The following is a 27,822-nucleotide window of genomic DNA, read 5'->3' on the forward strand; positions in this document are numbered from 1 at the left end:
TGGTGCTTAGCGGGATCATTGATCTTTCAAACTTTAAAATCATCATCAAAGATCACACAAATATATTTTGAATACATAACAAAATTGCCTCTTCGTAAACAATGAAAAAGTCTACATATTTATGAAAAATTCAATTAAGTATTAGAGTATTTTATTTATTTATTTTAAAAATAAAAGAAATAAAATTTTTTTTGAAACAAATAAATCAAATATATTAACAATGACGTGTATTTAGTAAGAATGAGATATTATGCTTATATTCTGTGCTATTTTTTTATGAAACTAATTTATGTATAAAAATCGGTCACACCCATACATAACTGTCATAATGTTACTAATTTAGCGATATAATATAGGCCTACAGTACATTCGAATTGATCGAATGCATTTTAGTATTCGGTTTTCCTAAATTGAAAAGATTTTTAATGATTACTGATATTGTATACTACTATCCTACTAACAGTGGAGCGTTATTCTAAGGGCAAAAAGGCAATTGCCTGGAACCCCTACCAACAGGAGGCCCAAAACCTATCTTTTATGTGAAGCCCCAAAAATGAGTTGAAATTAAATATTTATTATTAGACATTTATTAAAACAGAAACTAGAAAAAAATCGTCTATTGTTAAAAACCGATCAAAGATCGAATTAGTTTTGTTAGTCATATGAAACCGCGACGAGAGAAAAAAAAAACTTTATTGATGTAAACAGAATGTAATAATTTTAAATGATTAATTAATAATTGTAAACAAACGACCTCCAGTAGAGATGGACCTTTGAAAAGTCGCTCATATGCACATAATTAGAACATAGAAATTTTGAAAAGAGGAAAGATTAATAACGAAAAAAGACATCGCGTCGTGTCGTTAAATTTCAAAAACGTCACAGACTAGACAACAATGGTGGAAAATATGAGCGCAAGTTTCAAAGTTCCATCAACATTTTGCAGCCAGAATAAAAAATAATGTCAAGTAGATTCTTCAAGGCGGATCTTTCTCGTGACTCGAAAAGGAATCGTTTTTCGCTTGGAAACAGACGAAGGAGCCAATCAGAAAACAAATTAGAGAACGGAGATTGATATAATCCCCGATCTTCAAGGACAGAGGGACTTCTTCCGTAAACTGTGCTACTGAGTACTTGCACTCCAGAAAGTCCGGAGCGAAAACTCTCTGTGTGTGTCGACGCACAGAAGACGCAGAGTCCGCACAAGTGTCCATCGAAAGAGCCGTGCCGCCGACACCTCCCGACAAGTCTCCTTACCGGCCGCAGCCCCGGGGCCCATCTCCGAGTGACGAGAGATAAACATCCTCGACGTCCAAACAGTCGACTGTATCTAGATAATTCTAGTTCCTAGGTGTAAGTTTAATTTTATGTATAAAATAAACGGGTTTTTGTGAGATTCTTGTCATCTGTGTCTCCTCCACCACACCCACGCGCGATCGACCCTAGATCATTCTGACGCGGGATTAACGATTCCCCCCGGAAGTCGGCGAACTTATATTTATAAGAAAATATTTTCATCCAAAAAATCCCCGAAGAAAAATGTCTGAAGTCAACACTGTACGTGGGGCCTCCTAATTCAAATTTGCTTGGACGCCCATGAAGCTATAACGCGCCATTGCCTACTAATCAAAAACTTTTTTTGATTGTTCATAATACTGAAAATTTTTGGAAAATTTAAAGTATGAAGTTATAATATAATTTAAAGTCTTTTTTAAAATTCTCTTTATTTACCTTTTATTAAAGTAAACTATTGAATTTTATATGTTAAAGGTTATGGAACACATTAACAAAATCGAAAAACAGTTTCACTACAAATAACCCCTTTATCAGTATATGCTACTTGATGTCAATGTATAGGCCTGATCCAAATGATTGTTATCACGCGAGGAATTTGTTCGTTATGATCAGATTTTTATGGCTATATGAAAAATAATATTTTTCGAATCCTAATAATAATAATATCATAAATAATTTTTAAATTAATTTACAAGGTATATTTTTGACATTTTATGTAGAAAATCGTGTATAGCCTACAGGCCCAGTGGTGTGTTATAGCTTTAATAGGGCAGATTCGAATTAGGGGAACCCGATGTACTGTACAGTGTTGACTTCAGACATTTATCTTTGAGGGAATTTTTTGGGAAATATTTTCTTATAAAAGATTGGTTTGGGCTCCCCTGTTGATGGGAATCCCAGGCAATTGCTCCTTTTTGCCCATAGGATAACGTACCACTGTACTGTACAAGCCTGTATTTGAAATTTTTCTTTTTATTTTACTTTTTAAACTGATTATAATTTTATACAGATACATGCCGTAGTTTGCGACAACTCTCGACAAAGATTTTTTTTTTTAAAGTTAAAAAGCTAATTTTAGAATATTTTTCCTATAAATCTTATTATTAACAATGTACTGTTATTTCTAATATATCGATTACATGAAGGGGGAAATTAAACATTGCGTTTAACTTAAAATTTTATAACAATATGGAAAAAAAATAACTGAAATTAGTTTTTACTCAAAAATGAATTTCATATAGATTGATAGGTTATGGATCATTAAGATAACGAAAGAAATATGCCTTACACGAATAATAAATCATGGTGATTAGGAAATTTGTGCTTTAAAATGTAAAAATTTAGTTTTCGAAGATAAAATGCGACGTTGAACTGCATACTCATTCTTTCAAGACCTTTACAAGAGTATAAAAAAGAATATGTGAATAATTTATAGACAACTTTAAAAATCAATAAGTGTCTTCTAACCTTATGATTTAGTTTTTCTAGCTCGATAAGTAAATATTAAATTATTTGTTAACCACTGTGATTGGTTAATGTTAATTTGTTACTTTAAATGTTTATTTTCATCTTATTATTTGTTTCTCCTGTTTGTTATTTTCATGTTAATCTCATTTGGTAGCTCGATAGTTCAATGTTAACTCGTTTATAATTAAATTTTTTTTTTTTAAATTTAAAAAGCGAGAAAATTTGTAAAACAAAACTTACTAAAATAAATTTAAATTTGTTTATCTTTTGTGCGAAACAACACAAACAATTTCTATAGTTACGTCGTAAAAGAAAGGGAAAATTAAGGGTTCAAAAAATGCAGGGATATTAATTTAAAATTAAATAAATAATAATAAATAAATAAAAATTATTAAAAATAATGATAAAAACTAAAACTAAATTAATACTAAATAAATTAAACCTAAAAACAATAAAATAACAATTATTATATACTGTACAGATTTGTTATTCTCTTGTAATAACATGTCTTCATTAAATACAATAAGATTATTATTACTTGTTAATTTTAAATCTGAAATTATTGAATATCTTGCATCTTATTTAAATGACTGAATAGAAAATTAATTTACAAAATAGACTTATTTCCATTAATTATATAAATTCATATTATAACAATAAAAACAAATTTTTTGTTAAGAATTTTGAATTTTTGTCTTCTGTTGATGAAGATATGTTATTCCTACGTATTTAAAAAATTAAATTAAATTGAAAAGTGGGGGAGGGGATGAGTGAGCCGAACAAGAGGGAAGCTATACACTTAAATTATTGTATTTATCATAGTACTTTATCCAATATTAATATGAAAATAAATTTTATTTAAGTTAGTTATTATAGAATTAAGACTAAGGTTTAGTCATACAACAACACATTTATTTATAATTTACTATATATTCTCAAAATTCTCAAACCATCAGGCGCGAAATTTTATGGCGTTTTTATAAGCCCGTCTTTTCTAAAAGTGAATTTTCAGTCTTTTCTTTACTAATTTTCAGTCTTGTTTTAATTATAGAATGCCCATTTTGACTATAGCAACATCATCTTTTTCAGACAAGATTGCTAGAGCTCTGGATGAAATTTGTCTATCTCTTAATAAATTATGCAACTTACCTTACAATCAGAATTCTAGCATTGTTAGGATTAGACTGGCTTTTTCACCATTCGAGCGTATTAAATATTTTGATCGCATGTAATATTACAAATTTTTTAATGGTTTCGTTTATTCCGATTGACTTACTTTGAGAATAACTCTCAGAAATCTACGTCTCTGAACTTGTGTCTTTACTCCTTTCTTTCGGCTGAGCTTATCTCAATAGCCTTTCTTTTATCGTATTTTTCACAATTTAAATAATTTTGACGACGTATTATAAATCTATCTAGTTTTAAACTAAAATGTAAAAAAGCTTTACAATTTATTATTATTATTATAATTTGTATTTTACTTTTTAAACTATGTAGTTTATTTTTCATGCATACTTGTTTGTTTGGGTGGGCCGATATCATTTGTCTTTCGGGACTTTTCCTGTTTTTTGTGAAAATAAATAAATAAATTTGTACTCTAAAATTATCAAACTTTTGTCATTAATCTTTCGAACTGTCATTTTGTCATCAATTTATGGGCCATCTTAAATTGCGATAAATTCTATTAGAAACTATAATTTGAACAATTTGATTTTTTCAGTTCTGGAAGCTAAGCGATAAATATTAAAATTTAATCAATCAATCAATCAATCAATCAAGAACAAATTCAAAATTCTTTCAAAAAGTCAAATCTTTTATTTAAAGAGTTCTTGGTACATTCGTTCCACTTATAGAAACCTACACTCAGAATTTAAGTTGCTATTATAATGGGACAAATTTCCCGAAAACTATTCAAATAAAAGATTTGACTGCTTGAAAGAAGCTTGAATTTGTTCTCGACTGATTAAATACGTTAAAGAATCGTTGTTTCCTTGTTTTAAAGATTAAACTTTAATTAATTTTATTTAAATAATAATAAATCATGGTAAATAATGTTATAAGGAATTTTGTCTTTAAATGTTCTATCAGATGTATATGTATTATAAATTTTTTTTCCTAAAATTATAGCTAACAGTTGTATGTATATTTCAAACGTGTCTTTAATATTTTGACTGTCTACATTTTAAAATTACATTTATAATTTCGCAGTACTAAGTTCAAAATGAATACAAAATGATGTGATAACTTAGTATATTATGAAAATTTAATATGCATAAATCACAATAGAAATTTCTTAAAAACCGCCTTTTTTTAAGTTTATATATTAGAACTCTGAAAGTTGCTATATGTGAAATTCTTATCTTAAATATAATATACATAGTTTTACGCTCCGTTCATCAGACAAAAATCACTTGTATTCAGGTTTTTCAAAACTATATATATAAGATAATCCTATGTGAAAATCTTTTTTCCGTTTTTCATTAAATTATCGATTTACTGGAATATTTGATTCATACTATTATCTAACTTATTATATTGAAAAGAAGAACAAGACAAATATTTATTTCAATAGTCAAAGAAGCCATAAAAAATAAAATAAATTTATATTTGCTAGTTTATGATGATAAAAATTATAACATTAATACACATTCACAAATAACACCGCATCGCAAATGCAATGCACGAAATGACAAAACTCCATGGATATATCCTTTAGAACAGTGTTTTTCAACCTTCTTGAATAAGCGACCGCTTTGCAACTTAAAAACTTCTGGCGACCCCCCAGGGCTATATTAAAACTATATCAGTGATTTTAAAAACTACGTATTTAATTTTCTTTCCGTTGAGACCTAAGTATCGATCGAAAAACCAATTATACTGTAAAATAAACAAATATAGCCTTCTGAAATTGTAGGTTTTTTTTTATTGTAGTGTAGGACCTACAAACACTTGTCTTTTTCTTTTACACGCGACCCCCCCGCGTAAGGCTTTGCGACCCCCCTGGGGTCGCGACCCACAGATTGAAAAACACTGCTTTAGAACAATATCCTTCACACACAAAACAAAAATAAGATTTCTATAAATTAAACTATATTTATATATAATTTATCGATGTAAAATTATAATATATTTTTCAAAAACTTATTAACATCATTTTATGATGACTGAACTTCATATTATTTAAAAATACTAATGTAGGCTAAATTCTGTGACTACTATTTTCAATATTTGTCTTAAATACAAAATATGTAGATATCTGTATACCAAATTTATGTGCACAATATAGAATGTCAATGAATATTATATTAACATGAAATATTGAAAAAACTTCAAGAATATAAAATTTTTCATTATTCTATATGTGCATAAATTTTGATTAGCTATACTATATTTTTTTGAAATTTTTGGTTGTTTATAAAAAGAATATTATATATATAATATATAGCCTATATATAATGGTATTGTTAGAAAAGAAATTTATTTTAACAAGTGTATAAGTCAATTTATTCCTTATCTTTTCAGAAAAATACACAATAAATAACAAACAACTAGGGGAATTGAGGACATTTCCAGCACAAATTAATAACTAGTAATATTTTAAATCCAGTTTAATGGACATGCTTCAGTTGCTTACAATATATTCAAATAAAAAGACAAAAGTATTCAATACATGGGTGATTCAAAATTTAAACAAGAACATAAAATAACTTATAATAAATACTCATTCAACTCCAGATTTTAAAACTGTAGGGGATGGAGTAAATGTAAAACACAAAACTATTTGAATCATGAATGCATTAATTTCCATGATATGGACTGTTATCTACCACCTAGAAATTTTTGTATGGACTGTTATCTACCACCTAGAAATTTTTGTATGGACTGTAATCTTGAAAGTTTGACCCTCATTCTCATTAGTTGTAAGTTTATTTTTAGTCTTATATACTTTGTAAATAATATTGCATATAGTTTTTGTATTTTACTTCATCCTTTATGATTCTAAAATTTTGTAGTTGAACAAATAATTGTTATAAGTTCTTTTATGTTCTTATTTAAATTTTAAATCACTCTTGTATTCAAATGCATTTGTCTTTTAATTTGAATATGAAGTAAGCCATTGAAATAGATCCATCAAACTGGATTAAAAGCCTTCTCAGTTGTTAAAATGTGTTGAAGTTTGATAACGTGTGTTTCTTTTTTTATTTCAGAAAAATACAAAAAATGTATAGAATAAATAAAACCAACATAATAACATAAATTGCTAAAATAATAAATTATTAATTAAATTATGACTGTTTAATAATTGTTAATTGCTTCTCTAATGTTATCTAAGGTTTCTCTGGTATTATTCTATATTGGAATGTTATATATAATTAATAACTGATATTGTATAACTTAAAAGACTACATTATTTATTCATTACATATAAAATAATAATAAAATAATTAATATTTTAAATTTTTATATATTTGAAAATATAAACTAAGAATAATACAGAAATAATTTGGAAACTTACATTAAGCATGGAAATATACCACCGTCAGCAATTATATGCAGTACTAATTAAAAATTTAAATTTTAAACATTCATATTAATAATTAGTGATTTAATGTATAACTGAAAATATTTAACTAGAAAAATATTTATAAACTTTTATACCAAAATTAATAATTGATACTTTGAAAATTGACTAGAAATTAAATATTCACTCTGAAAATTATAGGTGATCTGTTGAAATAAGGTATAAGTAGGTGTGAAGCACCCATACTATTTGTGTTAAACATAGTGAATCAATATTGGTTGCTATAACAACAATAGTCTGATAATTCATTGCACCAGACTCCACCTTCCTCTTCTAGACTATTATTAAAAAGTAGATTTTTATTTAGGTATAATATATTTTCAAGTATATTATTGTTACTATTGAAGATTTCAATTTTTATTCTTGTGTATAATGTATGTAACAGTAACTTATATTAATTAGAGTATAACATTTTTTATGTACAGAAATAATTAAAGCAACAGTGAATAAAAGATGTATGTTATTTAAAATGAAATCAAATTCGTGAATATATTCAATATTATGATGTATAACTTTTGCTTTATCAGTTCAAATATCAATATTCTGAAGCATCCATTTATCAGATCTCTAAACCATATGTTCATTCACTTTGATTTATTTTAACTAATTTATTGTGATTTGTAATAAAACTGTTTCTACTTTATGAAATTGAGCAATACTATAATTTGTAGTTGCATTATTACATTTAAATATAAATATAATTGTCATAAAATCTATAGCAACTCTATAAAAACATAATTCTTATTCAATACTCAATAATTTATAATTTTTATTTCAAGGATAATGTATATTAATTAATATTCTTACATTATCATCATTCTCTTGTAAAATATTGATGTGATATTTAAATAAAATTTCAATAATTTATATATTATCTTCCAACAGAAAAAATTGATTTAAAATATTTGAAAAACTTGAAAATATTTCAAAAAGTTAATTTTTCATGTGTAATATCATCAAATTTGAAATGTTAAGTTTGATACAAATACAGTAGACCCCCCTATAACACTGTAGATAATTCCATGTTGTACGAGTCACTTAGATTTTACAAATACGTATGCTGGGCTGTGAATGGCTCACGTATTTGTAAAATCTAAGTGACTCATACAACATGGAATTCATATAAAACGGAAAAATCANGGCCCCTCATTCCCCAGATTTATATCCAATTGAAAATCTGTGGACCAATTCAAACATGTGCCTTAAATGATTTTCCTAATCCAGCTAGCAGCATTCATGAACTATTGGAAAGAGCTGAGATAGTTTGGAAAAAATAAGATAGCTGTCTAAAATTAACTGACAGCATGCCTCAAAGAATTAGTGAGGTACTGTAGGCTAAAAGTGGCTATACACACCATTAAGTGAAGATTTGAACATTTTTTTTGCCTATTAAAACAGGAACAAAATTATTGTTCACAAAACAAACTACTCACTACACCTCAATAATAATCACATACACAGAACCAATTTACAGTAACACTTGTTTCCAGATTAGAATTAATTGTGAGAAAGAAAACTTTCTGTTTAACAGAAGCAAGATATTATTGCTCTTGTTAAACAAAGATTATCAGTCAGAAATTGCCTCACATATTGGTGTCAAGGTAGGAACTGTGTCTAAAATACATCAAGAGAATATGCTCTATGGCAAAAAACCATTACCTAGTCAGCCAAGAGCTCTAGATACAGTTCAAGAGCAGAATATTATGAGAAGAATAACAAAAACTGAAATTGTAATTGATGTTAAAAAATAACATCATGAATTAAATATTAGTGCTCAAACAGGAATATGTTGAAATGTAATGGATTAAGAGCAGCAGTTGCAGAAAAAAGTTGTTACTAATAAAGAACTTGCAGGAACATCATTTCATGTGAGCAAATTGTCATTGCTCCACCTCCTGCACTGTGCTGTTCGTGGAGGTGCCTATAGTTTGGCTTGCATCTGAATGTTTATCATGTTTAGAAGATGGCAAAATATGCTCTTACTTTCCTGGCTCTGTTATACATCAAAGAGAAACTATTGGAACATGTTTACTCAGGACATTAGAACATTTTTGAACTCGGGGAACATTGAAAGGTCAAGAAATGCAAAAAAAAAAAAAAAAATATTTGAGGTTTTAACTATATGGATGTATATGGTGTGTGGGGGGGCATGACTTTGTTCACCCAATTTGAAGCTTAATAATTCTCATGATTTTTGTAAAAAATTTCTGAAATTTTGCAGGGAGATTTGTATCTTAGGAGTATCAATGCTATTAAATTTTGGTGGTTAAAGGTCAAGAAGATCATGGAACATATCTCAAGAAGGGTTGAAATTAATGAAGATTTTACTCATTATTAACATTTACAACTTTTTTATAAAATTCATCTCTACCCTCAAAATTAAGTCTTTTGCCTTTTTATAATAACTAAAAATATAAAAAATTTTTATAACAAAATCTTATAAATAATGGTGCCCCCACACATTTATTTATGTTTAATAATATAAAATTTATTTTTTAATTAAGATATTATAACAGCTGGGAAAGTTATGCAACTTGTTGCAGGACTTTTTTACTAGGTTATTTAACAACTCTTACTAATCAAGATGCTGACTGGTACAGAAGTAAAATTTCAATGTATAGTGGAGTTGATACATATGACGATGGCTTGAATTCATTCTTAGAGGATGATAGTTCATGACTAGAAATAGAATATGATGACACCTTGTCTTAATAACCCAATTTTTAATTCTTAAGCATACAAATCACTTAAAGCTCAATTTTGTACCAAGTGGCCGAGTTTATCCAAAGACTTTGGTAAAGAGCTCTTCAGAACACGGTTTTCCTAGCAAGAGAAATTTAAGTACATTAATACAAATTATGACACTTGATCATTCTATCATTGTACTGACTAAAAATGAACATTTCAGGATAGTTTTATTGACCACTGCATGGCATCACTTATAAGGGCAGTGTGGTATTTTTTTTTTTTTTATAATTGTCAAATTTGTTTTATTCAGTTTTAAAATTTATTTACACCATAGCTCTTCATTAGGTGAACCACTCAAAATTTAAATTTATGCTTTCTCCCAGAGTTTAGAGTTTGGTTACTCTGTCATGTATCAGGTGAGGTTAAAAGGGAATGGAAATGTCACAAAAATGCATTGGGCAAAACACAATATGTACTGTACATCCAGGACTCCAATACATCACATTTAAGTTGTATATAAACACAGGGAACCTAAATTTACAAAGAAATATAAAAATGGACAGTGGATGATTGGAAATGTGTAATTTTCTCAAATGAAATAAAAATTAACCATTTAGGGAGTGATGAATGCAAATGGTGTTGAAAAAATAAAAATCATAGTTACAGTTTTATCATGTGATACCTATTATAAAACATTGAGGGTACATTAATGATATGGAGTTGTATAACTGCATACAGACCTGGAAATCTTGGTTGAATTGATGGTAGAATGGATTCCCAGTTACATTGTGATATTTTGAAGCATGACTTGGTGAATACATTACAATTGTATAAACTAAAACAAAAAAGTATTATTTTTCAACAGGATAATGATCATAACTAAACATATGGCTAAATGCACTAAAGCCTTGCTTCAGCAGTTGAATATTAAACTTATGGATTGGCCCCTCATTCCCCAGATTTATATCCAATTGAAAATCTGTGGACCAATTCAAACATGTGCCTTAAATGATTTTCCTAATCCAGCTAGCAGCATTCATGAACTATTGGAAAGAGCTGAGATAGTTTGGAAAAAATAAGATAGCTGTCTAAAATTAACTGACAGCATGCCTCAAAGAATTAGTGAGGTACTGTAGGCTAAAAGTGGCTATACACACCATTAAGTGAAGATTTGAACATTTTTTTTGCCTATTAAAACAAGAAACAAAATTATTGTTCACAAAACAAACTACTCACTACACCTCAATAATAATCACATACACAGAACCAATTTACAGTGTGGTACGACAAAAAATATTCCTCCCTAACACCGCACTATATAGCAGATATATTGACGACATTATTATTTTTTGGAAAATTGTGCCTGATATAACAGCCTTAGTAGATTCTTTTAATAATAACCCATATGGGTTGACGCTAGAATTAGAACAATCTGACCCCACCGAGGTCCATTTCCTAGATATAAATATTATGTTAGAAAACGATGGCATCAGCACTGCGGTTTATCATAAACCAGGATCTATGTCGTCGTACATCCCAGTGGGATCATGCGATCCAGTTCCCTACAAGACTGCGGCATTTAAAGCCTTAATCAGAAGAGCCTTCACACATTCTTCTAACATTCAGGCTAGCGTCTATACAGCAAGTAGCCACAGAACATGGGTATAGCAAAGTTATACATAAGATGGTACAGCATTATAGCCGGATATATGCAGACAGCGCATGGCTTGTGGACCAACACAATGATAACCAACTGGAAGACATAGAACATATCCCCATCACCTATAACCCATACCTAAGATCTATATATGCTAAGATCGCCAGGAAGCACCAAATAAGTATTGCGTACAGGAGGTGTCCCACCATTTTTAACATCTTAAATAATAAGAAGGACCCTCCTAACCCCAGCAGAAGACCCGGAGTCTATAGTGTCCCTTTGAGAGACAACAGATTCAATAGGGATTTAGTATATATAGGCTCTACTAAAAGGTCCGTAGGCATCAGAATGCAAGAACATCAGGCCAATATTCGTCACGGGAGAACCAACACGGCCCTTGCAACGTACGTAATGGACCCGTAAATAGTTGCCGACTTTACTCGGGCCAATCTCCTCCTAGGTGCACCTCCCAATGATAATCTCAAATGGTTAGAGGCGATGCACATCTTTAAAGCCTCTATCGAAACTACGTGCATAAATTTTAAAGAGGAGATGCTTTTGTCGATGGCCTGGCAAGAGTTGATTCACAACACGATTTAGCCGCCCGTTATATCCGAGTAGGCAGACTTGGCTCGCATGCGCGTCATATAATTTTAAAAGAATGATTCAAACTCAAGATCGAACTTATTTGAACGACATTCGTTATTCGAATTTACGAGCTAAAACTGTAGGAACCTGATGAAGAGCCCAGAAGGGTTCAAAAACGTTTCTTTTTCGTTATTTTTCGTCGTACCACACCGTAAATTGGTTCTGTGTATGTGATTATTATTGTTCACATATTAAACAATAGCTTTTTTTGCCATCTTTTCAGCATTTGTTAATATTTTAAAAATATTCCGGGGTTTTTGAGAACTGCAAAGTGTTGTAACTAAATTTTTTTTACAAATTTTTACGTTTAAGCTAATAGAAGTGTTTATTAAATCAATAAACTAATTATTGTAAAAGTATGTGAACATTTTTTTTGAGATTATGTTACATATAAAAAATAAAATAAAACTGTTGATTGTGATATAATTTAAGAATAAAATTTTTTATTTGATATAGTTTGTTTTTCTTACTCTGTTTAATTAAATTTTCAATTTAAGAGAATAAATGTTTACATAAAATGAAGCAGAACATTTTCATTAAAAATGTATAATTCAATATGCACATGTAATTTTGTAAAGCATTTCAATTACCTTCATAAGAAATTTTTTAAAACAAAAATGCAAAACTATTTTTAAAAGATAAAACTTTAAAATGTTTATTCTGGTTCCAAGAAATATTGCAATTAAAATTAGAGTAACAATCCTTAATTTAAGATAAATTTAAATGATTACAAATATTAAACAACTTAAAATAAAATTATTTTTTATGCACAATGAAATATTAATCATCATCATCATCATCTATACTTAAAAAGTATTAAATCTTATCAACACTGTGTTTTTTATAATATATAAATTTAAATTAACTTAACAACAAAATAATAAAATTGATGTTACACAATTTATTTTTAATATTTACAATATTTTCTACATTCCAAATATAAACCTATTACTCCCGTCTATATAGTTTTAAATCAATAAAATTTTGATATTGATGAGAGAAGATATTTATTGATTATTATTATTATGATTTAAACTCATACTATATAATAAAACAATCTCCTCTAAATCATTACTAAAATATATTTGTGTTGCACAATGACCAGAAAAAAAGCCATTTTGATTATTTTTACAGGAATATGGCTAATACATAATAAAATGTAAGATAAAATAAAATATTTGATGATTAAGACTGATTATTTGAAGCTGCAGTATATGATGGTGGAATATATACTGGAATATGGGGTGGCATTTTTGTAGCAGTAATATAGTCGGGAGGTAATAGAGCCTGAAAAAGCAAGTTATAAAAAGTTTAGTATAAAATTTTATTTCAAAACAAATTTTATCTTCTAAATATTGACATATTAGTCAAATTTAATTTATATAAGTTTTAATATTATCCCAATATCTTAATACTGTATTTTAATGTGTACTGTACATACATACACATGTATATATAAACAAGAAATATTAGGTTAATAAGTGAAATTTCCACATAAGTAATAAGGCAAATTTCCACAACAAATAGTTGTCTGTGTGTGCTGGTGCAAAATACGATGCCTAAATTTTGTGTATAAAAATATCCGTCTGTGTGTTCTAGCCCTTTAAGAAACTAAAACTGGACATGTTTACTGTATGTAACTAAATTACTCAATAAAAACTAGATAAAAAGATTCTAACATTAGTAAATAAAAAATGTCTTATTCCATCACAATAATGTAAGACCACATTCTAGTTAAGTAGGACTAAGAAACTCAAGAATTTTTATTAAAAAATTGTGGCTCACTCACCATACTGTCCCAACATTGCTCCAACTTATAATCATCTTTTTTTCATGTTTATGATATTTTTTGAAAAAAAATTTGAAGATAAAAATAAAATTTATAAAACACTATCAGATTATTTAGCATCATATTAAGATCCTTTTATGAAAAATCAATTAAAAATTTACTCATAACATGACAAATCACTCTTAATTCTTTTCGTCCGATGGTTCTTTTAATTTAATATTTTAAGACAAAGTTCACCCAAACTGGGACCATCATTTATTAGTTCTGTGTTTCAGACAATACAATTCCGGCGACCAACCTTCCTTTTTAGGCTACTAGCCGCCAAAAACACTAAAAATTGTATTGTCTGAAACACAGAACTAATAAATGATGGTCCCAGTTTGGGCAAACTTTGTCTTAAAATATTAAATTAAAAGAACCATTGGAAGAAAAGAATTAAGAATCATAATCGTAAAGTATCGTCACCAGGGAGAAGCTATTCTAATCTACATTGTGTGGTTGCAACCTTCTGCCTTACACATGTTCGTATTTTTTTTTTTTTGTTTGCCTTTTTGGCTACTTTTCAGCTGTGGAGAAAGAGGGTTGGCAACCCGGGAAAGGTAGAAGGGGGGTATTTAAGGACATCGGCGGAAGAAAGCGGGGTCTTACCCTGTGGAGACAGAGAGGAGTCAGCAAAGGTGGAAGTGCTCCTTCAAGTGTGGACTTGCTTTTTGGTGTGTTCCTGAATTAGATTGTATTACAATGAGTGTAACCGCTAGGACTAGAATATTGTAACGGTGAGAATTTGTTTCTTTGTGCAAATTTGTATCTTGTGAACTGTTGTTATAATTGTATCTTGTGAACCGTCGTTATATTTGTATAAATATATATATTTGGTCATATTTCTATAAATGTATTTCCAACTGGTTTCTTTGTCTCTCTTCCCCCACGTGGTAATCCACCTAACTCACAATTAGTGAGACCAATAGGTCTTACCATTTTCCACAACATTCTCCAGCGCTTACTTTTAGTGGATAAAAAGCTGAAACACCCCAAAAAGGTTAGATGGATCAAGAAGACATTCGTATGTCACCAGTTCCTATTTTAGAAAAATTTTATATTTTTTAATTGGAAAATTTTGTGTTTTTTAAGGACTTTTTAGCATTTTTGGCAGTTAGTAGCTTAAAAAGGAAGATCAGTCGCCAGAACTGTATTGTCTGAAACACAGAACTAATAAATGGTGGTCCCAGTTTGGACAAACTTTGTCTTAAAATATTAAATGGCAAATCACTGTTGGTAATAGCATTGAATATATAATTAATTAAATGAAACTGTCTTTTAAATTTTGTATTATTAAGTCAGTCCTTATGCATTTTATATGTAAACATGGAATAGGCTTTTATTTATAGAGTCATCTATATTATGAATTATAATATAACATATTTTGTAATTTAGTTTTCTTTACGCAAAACTAAGAAATTTAAGAAATGTAAATAGAATTGGATGTTCAAAAATATTTTTCAGATTTCTGAATAAACCTGTTTTCTAGAAAAATAAAAGAAAAGTGAAAAAAAAAACATCTCACTGGAAAACAAAGAATTTCTCAGTATTTATGGTATTATTTTCTGATAAGAATTTAAATGGCATAGAAATATTTAAATTATAACTAAGGACCAGATTTGTATGCAAATGTACATGTTTTAAATGCTGTAATATAGAATGGTGCTATATTATGACTATGATGATTAAATGCTATGATATGGAAATCTCAATATAAACACAATTTGGGTTCAAGTAGATCAAATTAAGGTTGTACAGTACAATAATACATATAAAATATGCATTTATGATTTTTACTGCATATTTTGCAGATTTGACCATTTTCAAGACTAAATAAGTGCTTTATAAAATTTGTAGTTTGTTTGCATGATTGCATGTGCAATTATTTCAAATGATCTATAGTCTGCTTCCGCTGTTTGTGCAGTGAATCTTTTTTGCATATGTACAGTTTATGTAAAATCTATCACTTTGTCATCCAATTACAAGTGAGTGCATGAAATTCAAATGTTTTAAAATTGAACTATGTAACTTGCATTCTTTTAAATTTGCATGTGATATATATTAAATATGGATAATGAATTATATTTTTCAATCTGTAACTCTATTGATATAATTTTTAATAGAATTGTTTCGTCTTTCATTAGATATATCAAAATAATAACTTTTTAATTAATTTAAAAAACTTAGTTTAATAAAGTAGATTTAAAACTTAGAAAATGTAATATAAAAACCATTATGTCTGTTTTTGTCATTATTTTCTAAATATAATGATAAAAATGTATTCTGCACATTTCANAGCAAGTTATAAAAAGTTTAGTATAAAATTTTATTTCAAAACAAATTTTATCTTCTAAATATTGACATATTAGTCAAATTTAATTTATATAAGTTTTAATATTATCCCAATATCTTAATACTGTATTTTAATGTGTACTGTACATACATACACATGTATATATAAACAAGAAATATTAGGTTAATAAGTGAAATTTCCACATAAGTAATAAGGCAAATTTCCACAACAAATAGTTGTCTGTGTGTGCTGGTGCAAAATACGATGCCTAAATTTTGTGTATAAAAATATCCGTCTGTGTGTTCTAGCCCTTTAAGAAACTAAAACTGGACATATTTACTGTATGTAACTAAATTACTCAATAAAAACTAGATAAAAAGATTCTAACATTAGTAAATAAAAAATGTCTTATTCCATCACAATAATGTAAGACCACATTCTAGTTAAGTAGGACTAAGAAACTCAAGAATTTTTATTAAAAAGTTGTGGCTCACTCACCATACTGTCCCAACATTGCTCCAACTTATAATCATCTTTTTTTCATGTTTATGATATTTTTTGAAAAAAAATTTGAAGATAAAAATAAAATTTATAAAACACTATCAGATTATTTAGCATCATATTAAGATCCTTTTATGAAAAATAAATTAAAAATTTTCTCATAACATGGCAAATCACTCTTAATTCTTTTCGTCCAATGGTTCTTTTAATTTAATATTTTAAGACAAAGTTCAACCAAACTAAGACCATCATTTATTAGTTCTGTGTTTTAGACAATACAATTCCGGCAACTGACCTTCCTTTTTAGGCTACTAGCCGCCAAAAACGCTAAAAATTGTATTGTCTGAAACACAGAACTAATAAATGATGGTCCCAGTTTGGACAAACTTTGTCTTAAAATATTAAATTAAAAGAACCATTGGAAGAAAATAATTAAGAATCATAATTGTAAAGTATTGTCATCAGGGGGAAGCTATTCTAATCAACATTCTCCAGTGCTTACTTTTAGTGGATAAAAAGCTGAAACACCCCAAAAAGGTTAGATGGATCAAGAAGACATTCGTATGTCACCAGCTCCTTTTTTAGAAAAATTTTATATTTTTTAATTGGAAAATTTTGTGTTTTTTAAGGACTTTTCAGCATTTTTGGCAGCTAGTAGCTTAAAAAGGAAGGTCGGTTGCTGGAACTGTATTGTCTGAAACACAGAACTAATAAATGATGGTCCCAGTTTGGGCAAACTTTGTCTTAAAATATTAAATGGCAAATCACTGTTGCCATTTAATATTTTGTATTTATTTAGTATTTTGGTAATAACATTGAATATACAATTAATTAAATAAAACTGTTTTTTAAATTTTGTATTATTAGGTCAGTTCTTATGCATTTTATGTATAAACATGGAACAGGCTTTTATTTATAGAGTCATCTATATTATGAATTATAATATAACATATTTTGTAATTTAGTTTTCTTTACGCAAAACTAAGAAATTTAAGAAATGTAAATAGAATTGGATGTTCAAAAATATTTTTCAGGTTTCTGAATAAACCTGTTTTCTAGAAAAATAAGAGTGGAAAAAAAAAATCTCACTGGAAAACAAAGAATTTCTCAGTATTTATGGTATTATTTTCTGATAAGAATTTAAATGGCATAGAAATATTTAAATTATAACTAAGGACCAGATTTGTATGCAAATGTACATGTTTTAAATGCTGTAATATAGAATGGTGCTATATTATGACTATGATGATTAAATGCTATGATATGGAAATCTCAATATAAACACAATTTGGGTTCAAGTAGATCAAATTAAGGTTGTACAATAATACATATAAAATTTGCATTTATGATTTTTACTGCATATTTTGCAATTTGACCATTTTCAAGACTAAATAAGTGTCTTATAAAATTTGTAGTTTGTTTGCATGATTGCAAGTGCAATTATTTCAAATGATCTATAGTCTGCTTCCGCTGTTTGTGCAGTGAATCGTTTTTGCATATGTACAGTTTATGTAAAATCTATCACTTTGTCATCCAATTACAAATGAGTGCATGAAATTCAAATGTTTTAAAATTGAATTATGTAACTTGCATTCTTTTAAATTTGCATGTGATATATATTAAATATGGATAATGAATTATATTTTTCAATCTGTAACTCTATTGATATAATTTTTAATAGAATTGTTTCGTCTTTCATTAGATATATCAAAATAATAACTTTTTAATTAATTTAAAAAACTTAGTTTAATAAAGTAGATTTAAAACTTAGAAATTGTAATATGAAAACCATTATGTCTGTTTTTGACATTATTTTCTAAATATAATGATAAAAATGTATTCTGCACATTTCAAATGTACACAGCACTTTCACAAGTACTTCTGCATTACAAATTATGCAATAAAAAACATCTTATTCAATTGCTTTGTAATATTCTGAATGTTTAATTTCCTTCTTTTGTGAAAAAAACTGATGTCAGAAATAGTCTAGTTTCTAGATTTATACTTATGTGAAAAATTGTGAAAATCAAAATGCCACTCTATTGTAAGCACTAAACAAAATACATGATTTTATAATCATAATTTAGATAGATATAATCGATCATAATTTAAAATATTCTAATCCAAATACATAATATTGTTAATATTTCTAATATTTAATATAAAACATATATAAAATGCTTACAGAACAATGACATTACAATGTTATAAAGTATAATGAAATAATGTGTAAACTAGTAATAATATAAAATTTAATCAATACTTTCTACTATTAATTATTATGCTATGTAATCTAAAATAGTTAAAATATTTACAATATTGTCAAACATATTCACCAAATAAACTAATCTAGTTGACACTTATTAAAAATGTGTTGTGAATCAAGAATAAAAATTATTAGCTAAAATTTACCTCAACCTCAGTTTCAAGATATGCATCAACTGAACTTGACAGTTGAAGTGTCAAGTATTTGCGACAAGACCACACGATATTCATGAAATATACCTAAATTATTTGGTGAAATAAAATAAAAAAAGTATTTAGATGATTTTTCTAAGTTATTTAAACATTATATTTGATTAAATATAAAACATTGACTTATCCTAGTAAAGAGTAAAGGACAAAACTGCATTAGAATATAGTATTTTGTAAAAGTAATAAAAATAAAAAAATAAATATCCTANCAAACATATTCACCAAATAAACTAATCTAGTTGACACTTATTAAAAATGTGTTGTGAATCAAGAATAAAAATTATTAGCTAAAATTTACCTCAACATCAGTTTCAAGATATGCATCAACTGAACTTGCCAGCTGTTGTTGAAGTTTCAAGTATTTGTGACAAGACCACACGATATTCATAAAATATACCTAAATTATTTGATGAAATAAAAAAAAAGTATTTAGATAATTTTTCTAAGTTGTTTAAACATTATATTTGATTAAATATAAAACATTGACTTATCCTAGTAAAGAGTAAAAGACAAAACTGCATTAGAATATAGTATTTTGTAAAAGTAATAAAAATAAAAAAATAAATATCCTAAAACCTTGGCTACAGGTTGCTCTCATGCATAAACCGTAAAAATGAAAGCTGTAAAAGAATACAGAAAATACAAGGTCTGTTCAAAAAGTATCGGACCTTTTTTTTTTCTGCGTAAACCAATGATGCGCGACAGGCCTCCTTCGGTGGAGTTGTGGTCCTCGCATGAGAGTTCATCCAAATTTCATTGCAAAACATTAAATACTTTTTGAAATATCGCAAGTTTAAAAATTTAAAGAAGTTTTCCACTGAACCAAGCTTCAGACTTTCATCGATAACGGTCATTGACCTCAGCTCGTGCAACGGATTTTACAACGGTNATTATATTTGATTAAATATAAAACATTGACTTATCCTAGTAAAGAGTAAAAGACAAAACTGCATTAGAATATAGTATTTTGTAAAAGTAATAAAATAAATATCCTAAAACCTTGGCTACAGGTTGCTCTCATGCAAAACCATAAAAATGAAAGCTGTAAAAGAATACAGAAAATACTTGTAGAAAAACTGGAAATTAATATACCAATCACACTACACACTTTTCTAGTACTAGTTTGATCAAAACAAATGTTTGTGATCCATTCACAGGTCTGCCTCAGGTTAGAAATGTATTAAAATACAAATTTTAAAAATAATTTGTATTTTAATAAATTTTTACTTGAGGCAGACCTCTGAATGGGGTCAAAACGTTTGTTTTGATTAAATTAGCACTGGAAAAGTGTGTAAGATATAGTGTGATTGCTATAAAAAATGCTTTTTGTACAAAGTAGATTTTTGTAAACAGATTTTATATAAATAATTTTATTGTCATAGCATGTATAAAAGATAACTTTATAGCTTATAAAATATACTTTAATTGAGTTATCAGATCAGCTTGCAAATGATTAGACATTTTAAATTTATTGTACTGTAAATCATTACAGTCTGTAGTGTTTATTTTATTATGTTATTTTTCATTGATGAAATTAATGCTAATTAATTACACTAATTATAATTAATTAATTTTGTACATATTATCTCCTAAGATGAATAGTACCCCTAGTTCTAAATTTTCAATTAAAAAAGTGATAAAAATACTTAAAAATGTAAAAAATTCTATAAATTAATAAATAAAACTATGTTTCACAATATACTTTTNCCAAAGAAATCATGTCTCATCAAATTCAAGGAAAAAGGTGATGCTCATTGCATTTTTTGACATAAATGGTGTGGTGCTTGAGTTTGTACCTCCTGGACAGAGTGTTACTGGTCATTTCTACATGTAAGTTTTACATAGATTTGTGAGAGTCGAAGGGTAATTAAAACTAATACCTGATTAATTGAGAAAGTTAGAAAAACCCGTTTTTCTCACTCCCTCATATTTTCGTTGAATGCATATCTGAGAGATAAACAGAGGATCAAATCTCATCATGAATCAACAATGTTTACAATGTTTTGAGTAGGTCCTGGGAGTAAATCCAAACATATAATTATTAATGATAGAAAACTGTCAAAAGAATGAAATTATGAGGTAAGACGAATCACACCAACAGCTAGAAAGTATCAATAATTCAGCCGAATCACACCAACAGCTAGAAAGTATCAATAATTCAGCCAAATCGTCCAGTTCCCAACAGCTCGTCAGGACACAGCACAAACTTATACCATATTAAATCAAAGTCACCTGACTTTTCTCCCATGCTCAAAGATAGAAGGAGCTCAAACTCGAGCCTCAGAGTGGACACTCTCCTAGAAGCTATAGACTAAGGCTCATTCGTCAACCCTCGCCCGCTCCCATCTCCAGTCTCTCTCTGCCAAGATGATTCCAGAGTGTTTCGTGAACTTCACAAGTGAGACTGACTACAGACGTCCCATCATACTCCAAAAGGATGGAGGACTACTTGCCACACCTACTGACTGCCGATCCTGGTGCATTTTGCCAATGTCCCATACAACAGGATCTGGAACTATCGGTCTAAGAGGTATATTACTTAAGGAAATGTAAACTTTCTCTCTTGGTCAATTAGCCTATAAGGACGTAGATATAAGGCTTTAATGTCTATGTCTATCCAATACAGTTGTATGGACTGAATAGTAAAACTACCGGCACATAGAAATAGTCCCGGACATTATGTTACCTATGAAAGGTAGAATAACCTGTAGTGAATTAGCTTATTGTATCAAATGCTTATGTATTAAGTTCATAAATTGTTATTTTTGTTGTTTAACCTGCTCCCGTGTGAACTTATTAGGTGCCAATGCCCTATCAACAGACTTATCACCCCTCTGTCACTCAGGTCAACCATCCATTGACAAAGTGAGAGGTCTTCACCAGACTGTTACCAGTTCAAGAGGGTTTAAACCAGTATCCACCAACCCCCAGTTTCTTACAGATTATAAAATTCAATTCAGAGGAAATTAGCACAGCAATGGCAGGGAAGGCATTTAAGTGGGAAGAGATTACTTTAGAGGACAAAATAAATTTTGATGAATAAATTCAAAACTTGTGTTTTATTGAACCATTTCCGATACTTTTTGATAACAGGAGTATTTTGTTATTTTTCAACTTTAATTCTAATTTTTTTTTCTAAATTTGCATTTTATTTTATTCTAAATTATGTTAATTATATACACAAAACTACAAATGCTCCTTGTCTTACATTACCATACAATCTCACTAGTAATTGTTTCCTAATGTAATGCTTTTGAAAAGCAGTTTAAAGATATAAAAGTTTATGGCAGGGGTGTCCAACCCGCGGCCCGCAAGCCGCATGCGGCCCAAGGCAATTTCCAATGCGGCCCAATAAACGTGTAAACAAAACCGACAAATGTTTTAATTTTTTATTATTTATTTATTTCAACGGCATAAACTGAAAAAAATTTCACAAAGCCATAAAACCTTTATTCATATTTTATTTTTGAGTGGAAAGAAAATATTTTCAAATACTGTACTTGGAGATGTGTGAATGCGGAAGGATTACTAAATAAAGCTGGAGTTGTGACTCAAAGGATTATAGACCCAAATTTGGGAAAAGGAGGGAAAGATGAGAAAGGACAAAAGATGTAGTAGTGAGAAACGTTAAATAGATCTTCTGTTAAGCAAATATGGACCCGTAATTTTTCAACCTTTTTCACTTCTTTATCTTTTGTCCTTTGCCTCTTTTTCCCCGCACTTGGGTCTATAATCCTTTGATTCACAACTCCAGCTTTATTTAGTATTTCTTCCAACGTTGCAAGATTTGGCTACATTGGGCCAAATGTGGCTACTTTTTTTTGTTTGACGTAAAAAATATCATTTGGCGCTTTGGCTACTTTTTCGGCTACATATTATTTATAATTATATTAATTGAATAAAAATGCACTTTAAAATGGTGTTTCGTCGCTTTTTATTAATTAGAGACCCAAATAAAACAAATATTTGTGTTTTTCAAATAAATTTTCTTTAGTCTCTTTTATAATAAATGAATTTATCTATTTCTAAGTAAAAATTGAAAGTGTCTGTAGAAGTAATTTTTTAAAATATCCTTTTTTCTTGATAAAGTTTTAATACTTATTATTATAATCTAGACATGTTAATTTTTAAATATACTTGTACATTGGGCCACAAGTATATATTATATATACTTGTGGCCCAAAACTCCTTACCTTCTTCCAGAGAAACAAAAAGGTTTGGACACCCCTGGTTTATGGCATGGATAGACAGGTAGAATATAATAACATTTTCAACTACTAGAATATCAATTTTATAATTTAAGTACTAAGCAATATAATTGCCTAATTCCTTTTTATTATCTTTAGAAAGAATAAAGCAATAAAAATGGTAAAGCTATACAGACCATACTATGCAATTTAGCTCATCTTATTATAAGATAAGGAGCAACTGTATGCTAATATTCCATAAAATATAGTTAATATAAATGATTTAATCTGAGATTTAAATAAATTGAAATAAAACTTTACTTACTTTTATAACTCCTAACAACAAAAGAACAGTTAGTGCTCCAGTACATGTTGTTATAACAATCCCAACTTGAACATCTTCTGTGAACATTAATAATTCTGATAGTTAATTTAATTATTTTAAAATTTACTTTATTAATATTAATTATAAAAACATTAAGTCTTAAATTTATAGATACTGATAAAGTAAACCATCTTAAGGCATTACACATTAAATGTATAACATCTAAAAATAGTTCAAGTTATCAATACAATTTCTACAGTGAATAATGGTGATATTTTTAAAGAATCAAAAAACATGCCTTTAAAAGATCCAGTAGTGAATTTAATAAAATAAAAACGTTTTTGATCAGTTTTACTGATGAAGATCAGTAAAACTGATGAAGTGGCATTTAAAGAACTGTTTTGTGGCATTTAAAGAACTAGTATATACTTATTTCAACAGAACTACCGTTAATTAGGTCAATTTGTCTCAATGGGCTGATGTTTTCTCGAATGTGTTTATCATTGATATAATATTTTGTATTATAATATTCTACGTTCATTTGTTAATAATACCCGATGTATGTTACCACGTATTTATGTAATCAACTCCTATGCAAATTTTTTATGTAAGTATTTGGCTACTCTGCAGTCAATAATTTGCCAAGTACATTAACTGAACTCTAAAACATATAGTTGTAATCTAACATATTCTTGTTATGTAACCTGTTTTACATGTAATATGCTTGTAAACATTCTGCTGCTAACCTCGGTGGTGCTTTGCGGAGCCGAGGCCGTCTTCAGAAATAAAGATTTATACAAAGTGAAAAAGTGAAATGATCTTCATCAGTTACAACAGAATAGAACACTAATACAAAAATTAAAAATTTTTAAAATGATAAAGAAGAATTCTATGATAAATATATAAATAAATAGTTGAGGTTAATCAAATAAATAATCACAGAAATAAATTAATTAAAAGTAAAATAACAATGAATAAATAAATATCGTCCAATAAAATTAATTTTCCTAAATGGACCGCCATGCTGTAGATGAATTGTCCACATCCCTATGGTTAATGCATGATGATTTTTTGTGCTCTTTATAGATTTCCAATTTCTACAGATATCCCATTGTGTGTATATTAGATGTTGGTCTGATGATATTTTTGCTTGCTCCCATTATACTTGTATATCTTGATGTTGCGAGTAAGCCACTAGTGTTACATTATTTAGATTTTTATCAATTGTGTACTTATGCTTCTTAAGTTGTTGTTGTAAATCACATGTAGTGGCACGCATGAAGAACAATTTTGATTTGAAATGCTGGTCAATTATCGGGTTTTGATTTGAAATGCTGGTCAATATTACAATGATGATGTTTTTGCCTGCTCCCGTTGTACTTGTATATCTTAATGTTGCAAGTAAGCTGCTAGTGCCATATATTTAGATTTTTATCAATTGTATACTTATGCTTCTTAAGTCGTTGTTTTAAATTATATTCCATCTTTAAGAAACATACATAAGAAAGCACCCAAAGCTAGTGATGTACTGATAGTATACTGACGCAACTCAACAATCTTCAGAATTTTAAGAAACCATATAACCGTAATTCATCCATGGAGATTTACTCCATCCCGATAATTGATTTCACCAGCATTTCAAATCAAAACTGTTCTTCATGCGTGCCACTACGTGTGATTTACAACAACTTAAGAAGCGTAAGTACACAATTGATAAAAATCTAAATAATGTAACACTAGTGGCTTACTCGCAACATCAAGATATACAAGTATAATGGGAGCAAGCAAAAATATCATCAGACCAACATCTAATATACACACAATGGGATATCTGTAGAAATTGGAAATCTATAAAGTGCACAAAAAATTGTCATGCATTAACCATAGGGATGTGGACAATTCATCTACAGTAGTGTTTTTCAACCTGTGGGTCACGACCCCCAAGGGGGTCGCCTAGCCATACACGGGGGGGGGTCGTGGATAAAAGAAAAAGACAAGTGTTTGTAGGTCCTACACTACAATAAAAAAACCTACAATTTCAGTGAGAAGGCTGTGCCTGTTTATTTTACAGTACAATTGGTGTTTTTATCAATATTTAAATCTCTACAGAAAGAAAATTAAATACGTACAGTAGTTTTTAAATCACTGACATAGTTTTATTATGGCCATGGAAGTTGCCAGAATTTTTTAACTTGTAAAGGGGTCGCGTATTCAAGAAGGTCGAAAAACACTGATCTACAGCATGGTGGTCCATTTAGGAAAATTAATTTTATTGGATGATATTTATTCATTTTTATTTTACTTTTAATTAATTTATTTCTGTGATTATTTATTTGATTAACCTCAACTATTTATTTACATATTTATCTTAGAATTCTTCTTATCATTTTTAAAATTTTTAATTTTAAAATTAAAAATTTTAAAAATGTTTTCAATCAATAAAACTGATTGAAAAATCAGTAAAACATTTTTAATCAGTAAAACTGATTGAAAACATTTTTATTTTATTAAATTCATTACTGGATCTTTTAAAGGCATGATGTTTTGATCTTTTTTTATCCAGTTTGTGTAAAATATATTTTTAAAGACTATTACGAGGCATATTCAGAAACTAAAGATGCTAGACTAGTAGAAATGTAAAAAAAATTATTTTGCCATTGTTTGCTGTACTGCCATGTCTGTTAGGGTCTGAGTTTTGTGATAGAAATCACTTGATGTTAACTGCAACATCATTATGTCTTCAGTGTGTGTTTAAAATGGCCCTGTCAATTTGTAATCTCACTAAGTGCAAGGTTCATTCAGTGATTTCATTTCTTTGTGAAAAAGAAGAATTTGCCTCTGAAATTCATAAACAATTTGTTTCCATTTATGGTGAGAACTTATTAGCAGGCAAAATGCAACAAAATTATGTCCTACTGCATGATAACACCTGTCTGCACACTACTACTCACATCACAGGACATTTGTTATAGCCATTCAAGTGGAAAAACTTAAAACATTAATAGCACAGTCCAGATCTTGCATCAAGTAATTATTACTTATTTTTGAAGTTGAAGGAATATCTCTCTGGAAAAAGTTTGATGGTAGTGACAAGGTTCAAGACACAGTAATGACATGGTTACAAGAGCAGGTAGTAATCTTACTCCCTGATAATGCCAGAAAACACAACAATTGCATGGCATGTGTGTGATTTTTCAGATCAAAGATGCTAGACCATTCATCTCACAATTCCTACTGACATTGAATGACTTTTCTCTTTTGATTTATGAAAAACACTTGCTAAGTATTTTGTAATCAAATGCAAATGATGAATTCCTGGCTCAATGATCTTAATGAAATTTCTTATAAATTGTGTTTGATGCTGCTGGTATCATACTAAAATAAACACTTAGAACAGCAACAATCATATTAACACTTTAAACACAAAATTGGCCTTATCCATTAAAAATGAAATTGACTGATTGAAAAACTTTTACACTAGTGTTTGCTATAAAAGTTCTTCTTGTAGCCTGAGAGATAAAAACAATTTAGCTATTAGCAAAAGATATTTCTGAAAATATGTATAAAAGTCAAAATATATAATTTAAATTAACATTTTTAATAGAAACTCTGCCTAATTTTATCATTAAATTACTTTAATATTTAATTCCTACTTTTAGTATAAAAATAGCAAGTTTTAGTTTAATTGAGTTTTTGTTATTACATTGCTGCATTGAAAATCTTTAAAATAAATAATTTTTATGTATTAATGTATGAGGGTTACCTTAACCACTCAGCAGTGAGAGATGGATATATCTGTTAAATTCTTTTGGGGGTATTGCCAAAAACTACCGCAAAAAAATTCACCTAAAAAACGAATTATGTAACAATAAAAA

At 28.6% G+C, this 27,822-nt stretch overlaps 2 protein-coding genes across 2 annotated transcripts in view; both read right to left on the minus strand.

The window, feature by feature from the left end:
- LOC111628663 overlaps positions 1 to 8,037 on the minus strand; it is a 39,829-nt gene extending 31,792 nt beyond the window's left edge. Inside the window, exons 1-2 of the mRNA XM_023372489.1 lie at positions 7,423 to 8,037; positions 7,280 to 7,322 (exon numbers count right to left, since the gene is read on the minus strand). Of these exons, the coding sequence (XP_023228257.1) occupies positions 7,280 to 7,288 (9 nt within the window). The 5' untranslated portion in view covers positions 7,289 to 7,322; positions 7,423 to 8,037. The remainder of the gene's footprint in view (positions 1 to 7,279; positions 7,323 to 7,422) is intronic.
- Positions 8,038 to 13,158: 5,121 nt separating this feature from the next.
- LOC111628664 overlaps positions 13,159 to 27,822 on the minus strand; it is a 35,492-nt gene continuing 20,828 nt past the window's right edge. Inside the window, exons 3-5 of the mRNA XM_023372491.1 lie at positions 23,948 to 24,024; positions 19,734 to 19,832; positions 13,159 to 13,625 (exon numbers count right to left, since the gene is read on the minus strand). Of these exons, the coding sequence (XP_023228259.1) occupies positions 13,524 to 13,625; positions 19,734 to 19,832; positions 23,948 to 24,024 (278 nt within the window). The 3' untranslated portion in view covers positions 13,159 to 13,523. The remainder of the gene's footprint in view (positions 13,626 to 19,733; positions 19,833 to 23,947; positions 24,025 to 27,822) is intronic.

The sequence above is a fragment of the Centruroides sculpturatus genome, unplaced genomic scaffold, assembly GCF_000671375.1.
Source record: "Centruroides sculpturatus isolate CEXI.00-Female unplaced genomic scaffold, Cexi_2.0 scaffold406, whole genome shotgun sequence".
In the NCBI taxonomy this organism is placed as follows: domain Eukaryota; kingdom Metazoa; phylum Arthropoda; class Arachnida; order Scorpiones; family Buthidae; genus Centruroides; species Centruroides sculpturatus.